At 41.6% G+C, this 21363-nt stretch overlaps 2 protein-coding genes across 4 annotated transcripts in view; one reads left to right on the top strand and one right to left on the bottom strand.

Moving 5' to 3' along the window:
- rbm28 (RNA binding motif protein 28) overlaps positions 1-21363 on the top strand; it is an 895251-nt gene that overhangs the window by 12138 nt on the left and 861750 nt on the right. For 2 of the 3 annotated variants that reach the window (XM_080438268.1, XM_080438266.1), the window contains exons 19-20: positions 463-601; positions 1288-1961. In XM_080438268.1, coding sequence (XP_080294394.1) covers positions 463-601; positions 1288-1422 — 274 coding nt within the window. In that variant the 3' untranslated portion in view covers positions 1423-1961. Of the gene's footprint in view, positions 1-462; positions 602-1287; positions 1962-21363 lie in introns of those variants that run through there. The other variant, XM_080438267.1, reaches the window with a different exon arrangement.
- On the bottom strand, positions 3301-19390 carry LOC308092174 (leptin-like; the record flags this gene model as incomplete). Its single annotated transcript, XM_080438025.1, has 4 exons — positions 3301-3639; positions 3748-3858; positions 17921-17968; positions 19376-19390. The coding sequence occupies 4 exons, from the start codon at positions 19388-19390 to the stop codon at positions 3301-3303; spliced, it is 513 nt and encodes a 170-aa protein (XP_080294151.1).

Genomic DNA, 21363 nt, shown 5'->3' with positions numbered 1-21363 from the left:
TAGTTATATATATAAAATATTCACCCATTGACTTACATTGCATGGTGAAACTGGTCTCAAAATCACTCTTTTAGCTCATAAATGAACGCAAACAATGCACATTTGTTTTAAATAAAAATGTCAACTTCCTGTTGATTTTCCAATCCGGATCCAAGGATCCAGTTTGGATCTTCTTCCTAATTCAAGTTGTATGTGTCTGTGAGCCTGATGATGGGGAGATGAGTTGTGAAATGTTCTGGTTACTAACCGTTATGTAATGAGAAGGAGACGACGGCAATGTGCTACAGCTGACGAAACAAGAATTTTTAATTATCTTTTGGTTTTTCAATGACATTATTGTGAAACATAACCTCATGATTTTCAATTACTTTTGAGGATTGTGCAGCCATAATGTTTTTCAGGTTAGCAACCGATCAGGGATGAAATTTCTAATTTAGTTGTAACTTTCTTTCTTGCATTCAGGGTGCGTGATAAAGGGAAGAACCTGACCCCTGCACCCGTTAAGGCCAAGAATCGACCCAGCAGGAGCGAGCAACAGAAGACCATCAACAGAAGACCATCAATGGAAAAACCCACACAGCCCAAAGCACAAAGACCCAAGGTACATACTAACTGTTCATAATGTAGAATATCCCCAACTGTATTCATCTGATCTATGCCTGGTATTAGAGGTGTGTTAGTATTGGCAATACAGAACCTCTTGGACATTTAGTCTGCCTTCTGGGTCAGCAATGTAATTTCATTTGTTTGTTTTGCATTTAACAGTACATGCATAGCCTCCTTTCATTCGTCTCTGTGGGAGAGTGGTCCATTCCCCTTAGGATTTAATTGAGACATACAGTACAGTAAAAATCTCTATACACTGAACTATTATAAAGGCAGGAAAAGCCTGAACAAATAACAAGAAAAGAAATGAAAAGAGAGCGAGAATGTACAGTGCAGTCACAAAAATCTATTCATATCACTTATATTCAACTCTAGTGAAAAGTCACCAAAGCTTACCAAAGCACTGGTTAAGTTGGTGCACGATTGCAACACTATAATACCACAAAAATGTGACTGAAGAGAAAGTAAAAGGTTACTAAAATGGTGTAAGGCCCAAAACCCTTCAAAAGTCATTAGAAATTATACATTTATGATGCAACGTGAAGAAGTAGCCAAATTTAATCTTTTTATGTTTATTCATAAAATGAAAACGGGCTAACCAATATATAATCCATGAGAAGGAGAACATTTGACCCATAATTGAACTGCATCATTGCAATTAAAATACTCTGTGTTTTCCAGAGTGGTAAAATGCCCAAGAGACGGAGCAAAGATGACGACCGTTTTGAGAGTCTGGTGGCCCAGTACAAGAGGAAACTGCTGGGTACTACCAACAAGCCCACCATCATAAAGAAAAGCAAATGGTTCGATAGTTAAAGTGCGTGTGTGCGTGTGTGTGTGAGAGAATGGTGTGTGAGAGAATGGTGCAGTTTAGTTTACAGCTGTCCAAGGGACCCAGTCTACTGGCAGTTTTCATTGTAGTCATCTAATCAGAGACTAATTAAAACTACTTGGCAGAAGAGAAGTAGACTTGGTCCCCAGGATCAGGGTTAGGACTTACTGGTCTGAATGCTAGAATGAAGCCCTGCTTTTTTGAAAACAATGACATTTTTACACACATTGTTTAAAAGACATGAATACAATACAGTTAACGTCCCATGTGTGTTAGATTGACATCTAGTATACTGTACTGTCTGTACAGTATGTGTATTTAAGTTTATTAAATACATTCCTAGGATTTCCTTGACCATGTGAATATTGATATATTGATTTGATCTATGCCATGGTTCTCAAACAAAATGATTTCATTTATGTAAGGGGTAAATTTGTATTGTGTGAAAACACGTCGACGTTGTTTTTCATTTGTGTTTTGAGTATTAAATGTCAATTTGTTGACAGTTTGCGAGTGTGTACGAGAGTCAGTTATGACTGGGCTAATTGTACTAGCATACTTCTTCTGGTCTGCTCTTGGTTAGTCTGTAATACGATCTTGATCACAAATTAATGACAGTGGGAAATTACCTCGTACAGATACACCATGACTGTGCAAGTGCAATTTTCCACTTAATACATTGTGTTGGGATTGTGTTGCTCTTCACGCCATTATCCTACCGCCTCCACTTATTAAAATACACCACATGTAATGACATATAAAAATATTTTATTTTAAATATATCATACTTTAATACACTTTTTTGCAAATGGTTACAAACATGTCCACTGTACAAAAATATGCAATATAAATAGATGAGACTATAATATTAGAATCTACCTACTGTATGCTACCAGTGCTGTTGTGAGGAAGACTGGGGGCCCTACCGTACAGTACCTTTCAGCTCTCCACCACCCCCTGACTCCTCACACAAAAACATCTGCTTTTCCTGGAATGGTTTGATCTGGCTTTCAGGAATCTTTGAGCATGACATCACCAATCACGGTGACACCTTCTCCAGAGAGGACGGCCTTACTCAGCTAGTTTGGGTTCGATGTGAGTACAAGTCTCACATTTCACTGTCGCTGCTTCTCTGTACTTGTAACAGTCACAGATCCAGAGCTCAGCTCTTTGTTCACAACATAGCAGCGTGGTCAGCCTGCCGGCAGCTTGTAGACCTTTTTACTGTGCAAAGCATTGATCCCCCTGTGTGTAAACACTCCTTGAAAGTAAACATTCACCACCGTGTAAACGATCTCATTGAAACATGACAAGTTTTCTAAATACGTATAAATATGTCAAGAATAAATGGCTTGAAAATATACATTATAAAAAGTACATTATAGAAATGTGACTAAAGGACAGTACTGGGCCATAGACCAGATGGCAAATAATTTTGGTTCGGCATGTCACAAACTCACAAAAAGAGGAAGTTGGTGCAGATTTGCGCAGCAAAATCTCAACCCAACTACACATCAACGAACGGATACAGGTCAATTTTGCAACTAAACATTGTGTTTATTTCTTTTCCCAAAATGTAAATAAATTAAGAATAAATGTATGCTGTGGAAAATGGTTGGAAATAATGTAAAGTATACATGATTTGAAGATTTACTAAATTTACCCTTCAACTTCTTGTTTATGCCCTAAATGACTGGCTATCCACAGGTTTGAATGAAATGTCAATACAAATAATTATATGTATTTGGCCCCATTTATAAAATAAAGGTAAATAAAATATAAAATAAATAAATATAAAAATAAAAAAGTTGCACCGGTTACCCACATCAATAACTTCAAATCACCAGGATTCAAAAAGTCCCTCAACAGTTTCCGAGATGATCTAGGTTCTTCAGTAGTTGGTTGAGGAAGTCCCTCAGTCCCATAAGGGCCTCCAAGCCCACAGTGTGAATGTACTCTTTCCGACTCAGGAGCTGTGCCAGGCGTCCCTGCATAGGGGGCTTTGGCCGATGGCTGCAGTGGCCTTGCTTCCAGGCATCTAGGTATCCCCTCAGCGAAGACACTTCCTGTTTCAGCTGAGGTACTCCGTCCAGGGTTTCGGAGAGCAGGTTCTCGTAGCCCTCCAGAACCCTAACGATGGAGGAAAGGCCTTCCAAGTTTTCTGCATGTGGGCTGATAGTCCGGCCCGCAGGGACAAGCAGCTAGAGAGGACAGAAGAGGACATCAATTAGTTTGAGCACCGGAAACTTATTTGCAAGGGCTCTCAAGGTTCTTTTGCGGAGTAATCGCACAGTGAATGTAACTGTTACCTTAAGGGAACTGTCTAGCTTCCTCATTAACTGTTCAGCATTCATTTTGACTTTGGACTTCATGAGCAGAACTTCTCTGGGTAGAGGGCTGGCCGTGCCCATGCTGAACACCTGCAGCAGAGAAAATACGAGGAGAGCTGGAGTGTAGTCCATATTTGGTGTCAACAGGATGCACGGTGTGTGTTATTCCTAAGAAAGAAGACATAGAAAGGGATTAAGGCCTACTCCCACATAATTGTATGCTCTTTGATTCCAAACCTGCTGCCAAGCCAGCCTGCAGTACGTGTATGTGTACATGTACTGGAGGATGTATGTGTACACATTTCGACACCTAAACTGTCATCCAGTGAGTGACATCATGTTTGTTAATGCCAGTCAATATTTGGAAAAGGGACATCTGTGAACTCCCAACAGGGACAAAGATAACAGACATCTCTTGATAAATGTCATGCGCATTTTAAGAATATCTCAAAACACTCATCTACTACTCTTACTTCGAATAAAAAATAAAGTTAAAAAAGAAAAAACAAACTAATGTAGAACCAGGAAGTGCTGAATTTGCATTACAGTTGTTGAAGCGTGCTCTAAACAACACTTGCTGTGGGTCATCTCACAAAAGTCAATTCATGCATATTACCGAAAGTGAATTTGCTGTAGGTTAGAGGTGGAAAAGGGACAGTGGGAATGTAAAAGGATGTGATGAGAGACAGAGAGAGATTACAGAGAGAGAGGGCGGATGTAATAGAGGAGGTGAAGCAGGACATGGGAGAGGAGAGTAGACCTTACCTTGTCTGATCAGAGTGAGCGTGCCACTGTTGGGCTCCATCAGGGTGTCTTATAGTAGAGGGCTGTTGACTCATCTCTTACTCACCTCTCACTCTACCCCCCACATCCACTCCCCTCCCTCCCCTCCCCTCCCTCCCCTCCCCTCCGTCCCAACTCCCCCCCCCCCCCCCCCCCGGGGTCCTTCGGGGAGGGCAGAGAAGCATACGACAGAGGAGGGGAGGGATGTTCAAAACATAACGCTGGTGACTAACCACTTTCACCTATTTCATTCAGAAAACACAAACGCACGTGCAGCTCACATGCATTGATGAAACTGAAAAGATCAACACCGCCCAAAAACATATTTCAGCATACAGTGTTTATATACATTTTTTTCAGGTTCAGTTTTATAGTGTTTCAGTTCCAATTTTGCCTGTTTATTTCTTTATTTCACTTTTTCTCTCTCCTGATTGGATACAATTGGTATGAACCTGAACATTAATTTTCTGCTTACTTAAGAGCTGGAGTGACTGGGAGACCCCTGTAACTGAACAAACCCTGTAGAGCAAATTGTTAAACAGAGTATAGAGATATTTAACATTTATTTTAGCAAAGGAAAATCCCGTACTTACAGGTCTGTACCTCTGAGTGTACAAATGGAACCAAGTGGACCCAGAACCACTGGGCAGGATAGCCGGAAACTTTTAGTTGTTAAATATAATGGCGTGGAACATTAAACTGATCTTTATCTGAGAGCAACCCAATTCTTTCTTTAATGTTAACAGTTTACTAGAACAATGCACCAGACCGTCGGAGCCTGATTAAATGTGTTTAATCTTTGTAATGTTTGTATTCGAATGTACCTAAACCTGAAAATAAGGGTGTTCAATAACAAACAGCAAAATAGTGAAACTCAATTATAGATCTAATCTATACACGTTGCATTGTGTTACTGTGTTCTAGAAGTTTGTACTCCTATAATTGCATGGGTAATATAGGCTCTCCCCCTCTCTTCCGCTTCCCCTCTCTCCCCCTCTCACTCCCCCTTTGCGTAACTCTCTACGTCTTTCCCTCGCTGTTTGTTTGTTGGCGGGGATCTCCGTGGGCATGTGACGTCATTTACAACAGAAAACGAACAACCCTTTTTGGGCACAATGATTTGCACTGCCGTCAACCGTTGTCGATGACAGAGCATACCTCCAAATTTGGGCACAATGCGGCCTCCGGACCACCACGACATGACAACTTGAATTTTCCAATTAACAGTTCAAAAAGGCAGTTCTAACCAGCAAATTATTATGTGTCTGACAGTTCCTCTTTCAACTCTTTCAATCTCTATCATTTCCTGGTTCTTTCTTAGAAACTAAAATTAAATGCACAGGTACTAACTGTTCCAATTCAACACTTCCCCCCCTTTTCATTATAACTAGGTTATATTCAGACAAATGAGCAACAAAAGACATTTGGTGCTGGGATGCTGTCACTCACCCCTCCCACTGATAATTTTTCATTTTTTTGTGACATTGCTCACGTTTGCTGTGTCACTCGACGTCACTTAAGAGCGAGCAAGACAAAAGAGATAAGTATTGGCTGTGCGTGCATGTGCACATCTGGAGTGAGTGAGTGAATTTCTCAACACGTGTGCTGCCGTATCTGTGTCACAACTTACAAGCACATCGATTGTGCCCAATGCGGTGATGAAACCCTACCCAGTTGTCACTAGTAATCCTTCCCCTCTGAGTCATTGTCAAGATGCCCTCATTATTGAACACATACAGGAGGCCCCTGCTTCAGGGACTAGCTCTGAATCCAATCCAATTCAATCCCTGTAAGATTGGACGGTGGCTCCCAACCTTTTTCCCTTGGAGCCCCCCTGTTATGTGTGTGATGTGACGTCTGACATAAGCTGAGACCCCCCTCGTGCCGCACAAACACGCATGCACGTGTTTTTCCAGACATGTTAACCACTTAGGCCCTATACTTGTATAACGAATAGCATAAATAGCCGATCTACAAGCTCACAGAAATGCACCAGATGCGTTAAAAGTTTCGGAAACTTTTTATTTAATTTTTTTACAAGGTTTAACAATTGTGCTTCACAACGATATTACATGTGTGAGTTAGCTCAGATTTTGTGCGACATCTTTACATGTCGCACGCTTTTGCTTCAGGGACTAGCTCTGAATCCAATCAAATTCAATCCCTGTAAGATTGGACGGTGGCTCCCAACCTTTTTCTCTTGGAGCCCCCCTCTTATGTCTGACATAAGCTGAGACCCCCCTCGTGCTTGGGCACGCACAAACACGCATGCACGTGTTTTTCAGACATGTTACCACTTAGGCCCTATACTTGTATGACGAATAGCATAAATAGCCGAGCTCACACAAATGCATCGGATGCGTTCAGTTTCAGAAATTTTTTTTATTACATTTTTTACAATGTTTAACAATTGTGCTTCACAACGATATTACGTGTGTGAGTTAGCTCAGATTTTGCGCGACATGTTTAAAATTGTGGACGTTGCACTTTGCTGTACAGCTGTGGTTACCAGACAGTCCCCTGGTATACTGCAGCATGTCTACCTATGTGGATGTTAATTGTGCTCTAGGTACCAGGATGTTAATTCTGCTCAACTGACCATTTAATACACTTTAATTTAGTAATTCAAAGGAGGTGTGGTTTATGAAGGTGCATGAGTGCAGTGGTTAATGTAAAGTGCGTGTTGTCAATCAAATTCAATCCCTGTAAGACGGTGGTTCCCAAGCCTTTTCTCTTGGAGGCCCCCTCTTATGTCTGACAAAGCTGAGACCCCCCTCGCGTTTGGGCACGCACAAAGACATGTTGCTACATGTTCAGACATGTTAACCACTTAGGCCCTATACTTGTTAGACCCTATAGAAAAACGCGATTATGCGATCGCATAATTTACCGCAAAATCGGGCACATTTTCAAAAAGGGCGCATCGCACCACATCGCATAGCGTCGCATAATATGCGCATCGCAGTGGTTAAAGGTTCTATGACATTCATTTTCACTTTTTTTATTTTTTATATATTTTTGGGGGGTTTTATGACCTCAATTACACCCAAAAGATCTGAACTTTGAACATTCAGTGGATTTTCTGTGGTCTGGGGTTTCCTGAATAATTAGGCTGAAAAGTAATCTGAGCTTGGCCCTTCGGCAGTGAGGTCACAGCCGATTAATCCCGCCCACTCTCCTTCTCGCCCCTCCCCACCCCTATCCTTTCCTTTGGGGGGGGGGGGGGGGGGGGCGGAGCAGAGGCGATGATTGACAGGCAAAATCCCTCACTAGTGACACCCGCAGGCAAAGATTTCTTTTTTCATTGCAGTTGAAAAGGCTTTAGAAATGTGAGAGAAAAACACCTGCCATGGATCACTGGAGTGGAATTTTTTGTTAAAACTTTTTATACATGTTTGAAGGACCATGACAAAGACTTTTAATGTGTTGTAAAACTGAATGTCATGAAACCTTTAATGTAAAGTGTGTGTTGTCAATCAAATTCAATCCCTGTAAGACGGTGGTTCCCAAGCCTTTTCTCTTGGAGGCCCCCTCTTATGTCTGACAAAGCTGAGACCCCCCTCGCGTTTGGGCACGCACAAAGACATGTTGCTACATGTTCAGACATGTTAACCACTTAGGCCCTATACTTGTTAGACCCTATAGAAAAACGTGATTATGCGATCGCATAATTTACCGCCTAATCGGGCAAATGGCGCATAATTATGCGGGGGTCCTTTTTTTTCTAAAAGGGCGCATCGCACCACATCGCATCGCATAATATGCGCATCGCATAGCGTCGCATAATATGCACATCACATAGCATTGCATAATATGCGCATCATATTGCATATGGGGCGGCCATAGCTGAGTGGTTAGTGAGCCCGCCTAGGGAGCCAGAGGCCCTGGTTGCCCCAGGTACGATTCCAGGCCACGCCAGCATGTGTCGATGAAATGAAATTTGTCCCTGAGCAAGACTCTTAACCCCTAATTGCTCACAGGCCCCCATTGGAAACATATTTCGCAACTTTTCTCATATTTTGCAACTTTCTGCGTATTTTGCAACTTCGCTCAATTTCACCGCATAAAATCACATAAAAACCCTGCGTATTTCATTGCAAAAATGATTTTTGCCCGCGTTTTTCTGGAGGATCTAACTTGTATGATGAATAGCATGAATAACCGATCTACAAGCTCACACAAACGCAACAAATGCGTTCAAAGTTTCTGAAACTTTTTTTATTAAATTTTTTACAATGTGTGAGTTAGGTTAGTTTTGTGCGACATGTTTAGAATTGTAGACATTGCACTTTGCTGCACAGCTGTGGTTATCTTACAGTCCCCTGGTATACTGCAGTGCAGCTTGTCTACTTACGTGGATGTTAATTGTACTCAACAAGACGCACAGCAAACTGACCATTTAATAACTGAAATGTAGTAATTCAAATGAGTTGGGGTTTATGAAGGTGCATGAGTGCAGTGGTTAATGTAAAGTGCATGTTGTCCACATGAGAAATAAAAGACAGCAATGCAACAATAATCTAAGTGGTGATGTCTCCAAGGACCAATGACTGTTGGGCAGGTGGACTTAAGTAGCTTGGGAATACTGGTCAGTTGCTCAAAATCACTCCAAATGGCACCACAGCTCCATCCAGCCCATGCAAGGACCTGTAAAACACACCACTGGCTCTGGGGGTGTAATTTAGCTCTTCAAACATGATTTCAAAAGTGTATAACATTAATTGTTTATGAGAATGCCATATTATAACATACTGTAGGTACTGCCCCCCTCATTGGTTCAATTTCCAGCTTTTAAAATGATCTGCTGCCCTGTCTTTTTGGGGCTCTAGGTACCAGGATGGTAATTGTGCGCTATTGGGAGATGTGAAAGTCTTAACGTGCGCTCTATTGTGTCTCATTCATCCCTGATTAGACATCACGGACACCAGCTGAATCCAATGAACCTTCTGGCAGGATAGAGAAGCGTCAGTAACAAGCATCCCCAAAGACCAGGGTTGTTGTACAACACTTGAAAGCATCAAAGTGGAACCACATGACCCAGAGTAGACAATGCCGTGACTTACTGGATTTGTCAGAGAAATTCTGAGCGTCAGCTGTAGGGTGACACGTCTCTCTCCTTTCATTTATGGTGGCCTGCCGTGTTGATGGCGGAGCAGAAGCCCATGACCTGTACTCTCCAGAGATCTAATGGTCTGCTCATGCCTTTCTCTCTCTCCATCTCTCTATCTTCATCCATTAGCCCCCTCAAACCACCCCACATTCACTATGATAAAAATAGAATAAAGTCACTATAATGAAAATAAACAAAACTTAAATCAGTTATCAGTCGAAACCACATTGAAGTGAAATGGATAGTTACTGTAGATAAGTATCTACAGTATGTATATGGTCCAACACAGGTCTCTGTATATTATCAAAGGCTTTTCATTCGTTCAAGCTCAACACAAAGTAAAATTTGTTTGAGGTAAGACATGTTTCCTTGTAATGGAAGAGAATAAGAAGAAGGCACCTTGTCAATAAAGTAAGAAAGGCCAATATAATATAGTGGTGGGCTCTGGTACTCTGAATATGATTATGATGGTGTTGGGATCAATAGTAGTGTGTTGAAAACATTTTTAAATTTATCAAAACTGCTACGACTAATTGAAAGTCCCATCACACCTGTACCTAAAAACCTCAGTGTTAATTTATTTAATGTTATGTATGTGAGTGTAAACATTTATCTCTGAGGGTGTGATAAATTACCATCGGAGTTCACCACTCAAAGGTGGATTCTCTTGTCATCCATTCAAGAAGGATGCTATCACACAATCGGTTAAGAGAAGCCACTGCTCAGTATGTGCCAACATGACTACAGTGAGGTTCAATCATGTGCCATATGGAGGACCAGGAGATCACACATGTACATTATAACAGCATTATACATTCTGCATTCACTCATTTTCTTCCTCCCCTGTCTGATCAAGGTTGTGGCGATTACAGCTTTGCACACACACACACACACACACACACACACACACACACACACACACACACACACACACACACACACACACACACACACACACACACACACACACACACGACTTGTATCTCAGACATACAGTAGAGGCCTCCAATTCTTCGATTAGTTTTTTATTTTATTGTTAATATTTTCATAACAGTGGTTGGCTATGGAAAATTACCCGCACACTTCACCATCTTGTTGCGAACGCGGAAGGAGGCGCGGCGAAGCCGCGCCTCCGACCAAGTGGAGCTTACTATGTAACTCTGCCTGGGTTGTGTCTCTGTATCTCTGTATCTCTGTGTGCAGTCTCTGTCTGTGTCTCTGTGTGCAGTGTGGCTCAAATCCTCAGCCCTGTGTGCAGCCAAGTAAATGTCCAATATAGACGTACCATACATCAAATGAAAGGTCTTTGAAAACTGAACACACCTGTCAAGGTTGCGTTTAAGCCCGCCCCTTCCCCCGGAAGCCACGCCCCGGAGAAGGCTCCTAAAAACTCCCCATTGAAACCCCATGTTAAATGAAAAGTGCCCGATTCGCTCCGAAACTTTTTCTACCCCCCCTAAGTGGGGGTCTACGAACAAATACTTCGGGCTCGGATTTTGGCTCCGCCCCCCGGAAGTGGGTGAAACAGGCACTTCAAACACTTTGTTGAATTGTTCAAAAACATTTAAAGTTTTTTTTTGGTGAATTTCTATTTTTCTAAGATGCTCCTTTTAACGCAGATTTTTTTTCTATTTTTTCTATATTTTTTTATTGGTGACTTTTTTTTAGATGATTTCTTTTCATTATTATTATTTTTTTTTTGCGTTCGCTTCCCGCGTTCGCGCGTCTTACTTGTTTATATACTCTCCTTCTTTCGTTAGGAGTAAATACACTTACTGGAAATGTGTTAGGTAATCTTTGCATTTCTCAGTGCAAGTGGCATATCTTTTGAAACCTGAGTCTTGTACGTCTGTCCTTGGTGGGAGAACGGAAGGGGCTGTGTTTAAGATGTTTTCACTGGGCCTCTTGAGTGAGAGCTTGTGCGTACAAGATCTGCATGAACGAGAAACACAGCATGGACCTCAAGGGGGAAGGGCAGTTTCTGATTCTGTGCAGGTCACTTACAGTAAGTTCCACACACTGGGCACGCACATACATGCATGCATGCAAACGGATACATATGGCCTGTTGCATATGCATACACGTATTCTCACCCACACAGACAGACACACACATGCACACACACACACACACACACACACACACACACACACACACACACACACACACACACACACACACACACACACACACACACACACACACACACACACACACACACACACACACTCCACACTCCAACGTATACACACAACCACTCGCGGGGTCTCAACAAAGTAAATAACTATTGGCGCAGAGACACACAGTAAAAACAATATAAGACTTCATTCTGGGAAAGTGCGATCAGGCGACTATTCCCAGCTCTGCTTTGTTAGGGATTATAGAGCTGCTCGCTCTGCCAGCAAAAGTTCACATTGTATTTCAATTGAAAACTGATTTGCTTCCATCTGGATCGGATATTAAGTTGCTGCTGAATTATCTTTTGGTCCAATAACTTCTCTGTCAGCGGTTTTACCTGTGTCTTAAAGATCATAGTACGTAGGTCCTACTTGATGGCAAATGGCATTATTGTTTCATGATAACATAAAAATATATCTGTATACTGTACATGCTTATATGCCTTATTGCACATTCTTTAAATACAGAAGCTACAATGTACAGTACTACAGTACATTGCCTTAAAATGTTCCCTGTGTATATTACTGGGAAGACTGCAGTCTTCCTCTTGGCTCCTGTTTAAAGGAAGCGGTTAGCAGACTTTTGTGCATCACGACACTTACGCTCTGACTGTTTCCCCGATTGTTGTGGAATTCTGGAACCTACTAGTATACAGTTTACTCACGAACTTCTGGTCATGTTTGAGAAATGGGTCAGTGAGAAAAACAACATGCCCAAACAATGCCGGAAGCAGCGTCTATATCAGAAAAACACATGCTGACTCAGATGTGTTCTAGACGGTGTAATTAGGCAACTTTCTTCCTTCATAGTTGCTCAGCATACACTCACTTGCCTTCAAAGAATATATGAGCATTTGTAACTTTATGGATGATTCAAAAAACACGTTGTAGGATGAATACAGCCTTCTCTGCGTCTGGACATTAGTGAAACTTGGCTCAGTTCAGGAGGTGGAGTTCACCTGACCAAATGGTTTATGGTCAGGTGTCCCTTGTCCCCTTGTTAATTGTGGAATCCTATCCGGCTGCAGTTCTCCAGGACCGCGTAGCCTACCGTAAATCAGCTTTGTGTGGCAGAAGGACACTGTCAGGCCTAATGAATAATTTATGTTGAGAGTGTCACATGACTTATCGTAGAGGATGACTCATATATTTATAACGGTGTCCTGCTTGACTTCTCAAATCATATTCACACACACACACACACACACACACACACACACACACACACACACAAGCACACACGCACACACACATAACCATGCATACACATACAGTATTACCATGCAAATTAAATAATTTGTAATTCTCTTTAAGCTTGTAATTAAATTAGAATATAGTTACTGGCAAAAAGCAAAGGGTCATTAAAATTGGTGTGGCCAGGTTGTAAACAGTGTCAGATTACACTTGCAAAAGCAACTTGGAAACCAGGAATTCCACACAGCAGAAATGATCTGGATGAGTCAGAGGAATGACGGGAATTCTAATTCAGCGATCCTGTACAGTATTTGCTGCCAGTAGGGAACAATAGTTCAACTTTCACTTTTGAGTGACATTCTCATTCCAAACCTGAGTCATTTTGTCTTTTCAGCATGATTGTGTGCAATTGCAATAAATCCAGTCCAACCGTTGCAGCCAACGCGTTTAGCTGTCATTTACTCAGATGTGAGACGTCAACTGGGTTGTGGTCTTCAGAAAAGTGATTGATCAAGAACACTAGTAGGAAGGAAATGGTTAGAACACTTACACTTTACAAGCACTATAAACCATGCTTTTTTTTAGTAAGGTCCAGCATGTTTCCTGACTGCAGATGTTGTCATCTCTCCTGCCAATGTATTTCAGAGAAGTGTTTTGGATGGAGAAGCATTTTGAATAATGCATTAAAAAATGTGCTACAGGAAGGCTGGCTCCATCCAGTCATATTTCTGATGTGGAGACGTTCCAGAAAAGAAACCTAATAAAAAACACTACTCCAATGTTGTTTTGTTATTACATTTGTTTTATCTATTTCTTGCAGAATATGTTTATTGGATTTTTATATAGACCTACATATATTATATAACACAAACAACACAAAGTAAAACAGCTCAGCCATGACATGACAAACAGAAAGAGCTGGTAAGAATATAAAATAAACAAAAGTTATTGATACAAAATCCATTTTCAACCCTAACAACCCCCAAGAAAAACTAAACTAAAATGCAAACAGATGAAAAACCAAGGTTACATATACATACTTCAGAGCTGATACAGAGGCAGGATAAACATGATGAGGAAACCCCTTAAGTATGGCTGAGGCCTAGGTCCAATATCATCTAAGTATGGGTCCCAAACTTCATAGAAAGTGTCCATCTTAGAGTGCAGCATGTGATGTATGCATTAGAAATACACTCCATGGGAGATGCCGATGGCCTAGCGGTTAAGACGCAACCACATATTCACCTTATTCCTGGCCTACTCCAGGGCGCCGCCATTGCCATTTTTCTCTGTGTGTTGTTTCATTCAATATCTGTTCTACTACTTCTTCCCTAGTAGGCTACTGCAGGTGTAATGCAGGTAATCAGTGTGTTGCCAGATTTTGCAAAAGAAACAAGCGGCCAGGTCTACGATAACAAGCCCAAAAGAAGCAACTAGGCTCAGTTTTACCACTTTACATCGTCTATTTGAAAATAGCAGATCAACAAGCTCACAATGTGTCACATCACGAAACATTTTAACAACACAAATCTTGTATGGGGGTCCCTGGCACCACATATTTTCAGATGGCCGCCTGCGACTCTAATATGAGAATGACGACACTAGCGTTGACTCCCATTGTAAGAATGGAATGCGGAAATGCTCGTTCTATCTCAATGAGGAAGTTCCAATGTTTGGAACTATAGCCCATAGCGGCACGCTGTGCGATGAGATCAAAGCGTGTCGTAACGCTCTCTCTCTATGGGTCTGTCTCCACCTCCCCTTCCTGGCCACGCCCAGTGGGCGTGGCCAGGAATAAGGTGAATAGGCTGACAGCGTGTCGCATGTTCGATTCCCGAGCCCGACGACCTTTGCTGCGTCTTACTCCCTGTCTCTCTCTCCCTGTTTCCTGTCACTTTCCACTACTACTATCCAAATAAAAGCAGAAAAGCCAAAAAGCCAAAACTAATCTTTAAAAAAAAGGAACACACTCTATTATAATATTTTGCCATGAACTTTTTGCTCGAGCAACATCTGATCCAAAAAAAAAAAAAATCTTCCTAGCCGCAAAGGTCAGTAAGTTAAATAACCTTATGTTTCATGTATATGACCATCCGGGAGACAAGTAGAAGGCACATAGAATTCAAGTGAATAGGAACATCAAATATAAAAGAAAGTTCAGCCACAATACCAGACCAGTAGTTCCGAAGTGTCACACAAGACAAAAAATAGTGCGAATGTAATTGCCAAAATCTGATTTACACTAACAGCAAGGTGGGGGCACATTGATATCCATTTTGTGTTTCAGAGCAGGTGTTATATGAATGCAGTGCAACTGAAAGCATTTAGTTTTGATTATAGATTGATAGTTTTGCTACATCAATATTACATTTAAGTTTAACTCTCCATGCCTGATATTCTCAATGTAATACATGTCAACAGTATTTTATCTTATTATTATTATTATTATTTTCAATGGGTAATGTACAGTATGTCAAACTGGTGTAATCGGATTACAGTACACACACACACACACACACACACACACACACACACACACACACACACACACACACACACACACACACACACACACACACACAGCATACTTCTGTATTCCCTGTAGCTACACTTTTATAGTACTGTCCCCTGGTAGTAGAACAAACCATATTATGGTTTGCTCTCTTACCAGGTAGACAAGCATTCACCTGCATCCTTAGCCTTCTATTATGGCATTGGCAGGTGGACCAAATGAAATGCTGTGTACACAGCATGCAGACTCTGGGGTCTCAGTGTAACCACTGTTATATAATATCAAGGCTCTAGTCTAGCAGCTCTTCTCTCCGCAGAGTGCACTCTGCTACACTAAGCTAAGATAGGATACTCTCTCACCGGTCTCCCAGGATTGCATGTCAACAGACCTAATAAGGAAAGAACAAAAGGCAAACAAACCTTTTGACACTGGGGCACATGCCCCAGTTAATAATCTCTAAAGGCAGAGCGAGTGTGACTGTCCAATCACTGACAAGTCCAGCTTTTAATCACTGCAGCCAGTGTGTCCATCAGCAGGCATGCATCTCTGTTTAAACTTTAGAACAAGCTCATACTGTAAGCATGAACGTTCTCCCAAGAATAGGGATGCTAGGTTGAAGTGGTTAGTGTTAGTTTGTAGACCTGGCATCCATCCATGTATAGTTTCAATGTACAGAGTATAGATTTTTGATATTATACTGTTTAGGCCGAGGTTCTTGGTTTACCTATGATCCTAGATTACTATTGCTATTAATTTGATGTATTACCTTGTGTTTTTCTTGCTGTAAATCGCTCTGGATTAAGAGGGTCTGCTAAATGCCTAAATTGTAAATTGTTGTAAAAAAAAAAGAAAAAAAAGTCCCTATCACACAAAGATTTGGGGGCTCCCCTGCAGAAACTCTGAGGACCCCTTGGAGGTCTTGGACCCCCTATTGAAGACCCATGACCGTCCTATGCAATAACACAGGCAAGGCAGCGTTGAACAGCGTAGTTCGTCACCCAAAAGCAGAATATTATATATAAGGAGCAGCACCACGCTTGTCTCATATGATAAGCCAACCAACCATACAAAAAATGATAATAATAATACCCATGAATAACGTACAGGCGTTTTATATATCCACTCATTTTGGCCATGACCTGAAGATTTGATAAATACGTTAAAGACTGTGACGTCCAAGTTTGTCTAAACGTGTTGGTCAATGTGGAATTGATTATAAGGTGTGTGTGTGTGTGTGTGTGTGTGTGTGTGTGTGTGTGTGTGTGTGTGTGTGTGTGTGTGTGCGTGTGCGTGTGCGTGTGCGTGTGTGTGAGTGTTGTTTTACTGGAAAACCGAGTGCATGAGGGCTAGTTAAAAACACGTTATAAAACTTTGATCTGTTTGCACCTGCCACTCATTTGGTGTGCTGCTTCAAGCACTTGGACCAGCTGGAAATGTCGAGCTTTGCAGAGATGAATGGGAAATGACTAATTTGTGCATGAGAAGTCAGTTGTTGGATTAGAGACAGAAGTCTACAGATGCATTTAATTCACAGCCTTTACTAGAGTCATGCTGTGTGCTGGCAGAGACCACTGCTTTTTGTCCGGTAATAATAAATACCTGTTTTGTCAACAAACAAATAAATATACAGTTCCAAATGAAACACGGTATTAATATGTCATATTAAACAGTATTTAATACCATAATTGCACTACTTTAACATCATACAATAGATATCATAGCTGCAGCTGAATAGAAAGGTATTTCAACGATGTGCACCATAAAAGCTGATATACCGGGATAAGCTCACAACACATCGCATCTATCGCATCTACATGCCTTGTGAGCTTGTAGATTGGCTATTTTCGGCATACGACACATCACACGATGGAATAAGCATCAGTTGCTCATAAGCATCATTATAAACGGCCACACGACAGACAAAGACATACTGATCATCATAGTTGTGATGATCATCATAATTGTCCAAAGTCCATGTATCACAGAGGTCTCCAGAGGAGACCAAGGCTGCCATCTACTGGACATATCAGAGTAGCTGCCCAACCTGACAGACTCTTTCTAATCCAATAGCTTTCTTCAGCTAAGATCTGAACACGATCTACATATTTCAGACCACTTTTCACTGGACCCAGAACAGCTACATTTTCACTGAAACTCAAGTTATATGTAAGCAAAATGACAACTTTATACACTTGGGCTTTCACATCGTGTAAACTGAACTCGGTGTGGCAACAGGGAGGATTTGAAGCCATTTCATCTTTGATGCAAGGATCCCCTGCAGATGCTTTTTGGGGTAAGGGCTTCCTGGATAGTCATTTTGACAGCAAGCCCAGACCGCAAAAAGACCTGAAAAGGACAACAATGTTTTACACTGACAGTAGTCATTGACAGTTGATGTTGTTGTTGTTGCTGTTGCTGCTGCACCTGAAAGACACAATCACAGTTCAATGAGACTAGAAGGAGTTATAGACAATACAATTGATCATAAATTACACTAATCTTTCCTTTCAAGTGCAGTATAAGGGACTTGTACAGTACGCACCAGACAGTATCATTTTTTTCCCCCTAAACTTTTGATCCCTCGATTTTGTAACCCTTTTTTTCACCCAGTGCCAATTTGCTAAGTGATCCTGGGCACTACACTCCCCCCACCAGCCTAGGGAGGCCAGGGCCGAGCTCATGCCTCCTTCAATGCATGAGAGCCAACTGACCTTCTTGTCACCAAAAAAGCATGGGTTTCCGAGGCTACTTGTCACCTGACAGGGGGGAGTTTCCCTGGTTGGACGTAGCGCGTGGAAGGAACACGTTATTCCAACCAGTTCCCTTCCCCTCCATCAGGCGCCCCGGCTGACCAGGGGGAGGCAGTATAGTGACCAGGATTACTACATGTTTTTGTGAGGGTATTAACTACCCTAGGAGACACGGGGAGAACATGCAAACTCCACACAGAGTAGGCCCTTTCGCCAACCCCACCTAGGATATGGGCGCTGACAGTATCCTTAGCTGTGAACGTCTAATTCGACCGAAATATAATTGAAGAGGAATGCCAAGTATTTCAGAAATCTTTTTTTCTCTCCTATACAATTGGACCATTTGTGATGCGATAAGATGCGATAGTGCAGACTAGCCAACACCAACTTGGGACTCCTGAATGGCTGCCCCCCCCACACCCTCCTGTAACATCAGGGTCTTGAGCTCTGCAGTGTAATAATAATGAAACTGCACTAATAGTAATAACTGAAAGGAAAGAGCTTGTTCTGCTCCAAAATCCATGATGTCATACTAATGTAGATCTCCTTGAAGACGAAATAGCTGTTATTTGGCTGATCTATCTGACTGACTAATGATTATTGATTATGTTGTGCCTATATTTGGTATGGATGGCTCCAATAGGCCTTGAACGTGTGATCATGGTAGTGGTAGTGTCATGTAATGCTGTGATACACAGCAACTACAAAAGCAGGGGACTTCGGGGTGAATTTTTACTATATGGGTAAATCCTTTGCTTCAAATCTGTCATCTTTACCATACATTGAAGCCTAATTGGAGCATGAATACACAAATGTACATATTCTAAGGCCCCTGAGTCTGTTTCCAATACACATCTAATGGGCCAGTGGTCGAATGTAGATCTGTGGTGTCAACTTTCTGAAGAATATTGTTCATGTTCATAAATATTGATTAAACTATCCTAGACCAAGAGAATAGCTCATGTCAGTTATTAAACTGAATGTAGTTTCCCTTTAAGTTAATTTGAAATAAATAATAGTGTCTTCTTGACACTTTCATCAGCAGCGGTTCAAAGGAACATCTTTTCTTTTATAAACTTACATTTATGATGACCATCTCACATGCTTTCTGCTAATGATGACCGCAGATCAATGAAAATGGATAGAGTGGAAGATGAAATGGAGACAGACAGGATAGGGATGAAAATCTATATCCTGACTCAGAATGTAAAGGAAGTAGCTAGCCAACCAGGACATTGAGTTACTACATAAAAATTTACAGACATATGCACGCACGCACGCACGCACGCACGCACGCACGCACGCACGCACGCACGCACGCACGCACGCACGCACACACACACACACACACACACACACACACACACACACACACACACACACACACACACACACACACACACACACACACACACACACACACACACACACACAGAGCTGTCAACTTGACTTTGGTAGCGAGTAACAAATCACCAAAAATTCACCATATTTATAAAAAACAATACTTTACGATCAGTAAAATGCTAGTTCCTGCGCACACACAAAAATGATGGTTTCTTCAGCAGATCTACAGTGGTTCTTTGGGGAGGTTGAGGGGCTATATAGCACCGCTGCTGTACAAAGAACCCGTTAAGCCCCTGTAGGGTTCTTTGCAGGTTCTCTACTGGTTCTTCAGCTTAGTTTAGGCACCTCTAACGGTTCTATATAGCACCATTTGATAAAGGTGCTATACATTTAAGATAGGTTGCCCTATGTTTACAAGCCAAAGAACCACGTTTAGTGCTATTTAGCACCATTTTTGTTATGTGTGGCATCTAGATTCTTGAGTGTATTTACACCACATTGCAACTTTAACCACTTAAACCATAGCATCTGTATTCTGCTGAAAACTTTCGCAGAAAATAGCTGATGTACAAGCTATTTGCAGCAAAGTAATGTGTGCGAAAACAGAAAATACGCTAGTTCAAAGCCCTGAGGGACTTCGGTCAACCATATAGGGTTTAAGTTGTTAGGCAATCAGCTGATTGACCATGTAGGCCCATGTGTAAAATTAACCAGATCAAAACATTCATTTATCAATTTATAACTCTGAGGGTGTACAAATGTAACCAAATGGACCCTTGCATGCCCGTTGAGGAGTTAAATGAACACTTAGGATTTACTGTGTATGCTTCCACGCCTCCTTACATTTGGCTAGGGAGAGGCACTCAGGTGCAGCATAACAGCAATCAGGTATATGAGTATACAATACCAAGCTAATTATGATGAACTAACTCTATGAAGAAAACATTATTTAATGATAACTGAAGAAAACATTATTCAATTATAACTGGATGACATGTGAGTAAAAGCTTGTACCTCACCACAGGTGATGATTAATTTGGGGTGTTTTGAGAGTGGGGAGAGAAGGAAGCAGAGTTGTAATGAATAAGCGAGCGTATGAGGAGAGGTGTGAAGGGTGAGAGAAGAACTTTTTCATGGACGATACTACAGTGTGATAAATGCTGTTTACTGCAGACCTGAGTGTCTATGTGTGTGAATACTATGTGCATGTGCGTGTGCGTGTGTGTGTGTGTGTGTGTGTGTGTGTGTGTGCGTGCGCGTGCGTGCGTGCGTGCGTGCGTGCGTGCGTGCGTGCGTGCGTGCGTGCGTGCGTGCGTGCGTGCGTGCGTGCGTGCGTGCGTGTGTGTGTGTGTGTGTGTGAAGGCTAAATGAGAGAGCAAGTCAATGTTCTGTAAGCATTTGTGTGTGGCCTAAAATGCACAACATAAAACATGCAGCACAGCAATTAAGATTCAAAAGCATTAGAGACTGAATTAATCTGAAGATTTAGAATATTCACCTACACCTTCTGATTTGTTCTCAACAAAGTGTCTGGTAACATGTTTTTCTGTTGTAGTCTCTACTAGATACCTCCTGGTGTCACAGGTCTAAATTAGTACAACAATTAGAATGCTAAAATGAAACCCAACTTAGGCTATTCCTACTCTGGGTCCCCATGGAGCATAGTTCAGAAATGCTGTGTAAATCTCACAAACACATGCTGCAGAATGGGGTGTGTGAAGTGGT

This window comes from Gymnoscopelus braueri (genome assembly GCF_963280865.1).
Source record: "Gymnoscopelus braueri genome assembly, chromosome: 9".
Classification (NCBI taxonomy): Eukaryota; Metazoa; Chordata; class Actinopteri; order Myctophiformes; family Myctophidae; genus Gymnoscopelus; species Gymnoscopelus braueri.
Note: the sequence above shows the minus strand (reverse complement) of the source record. Positions and strands in the feature narration are given on the sequence as shown.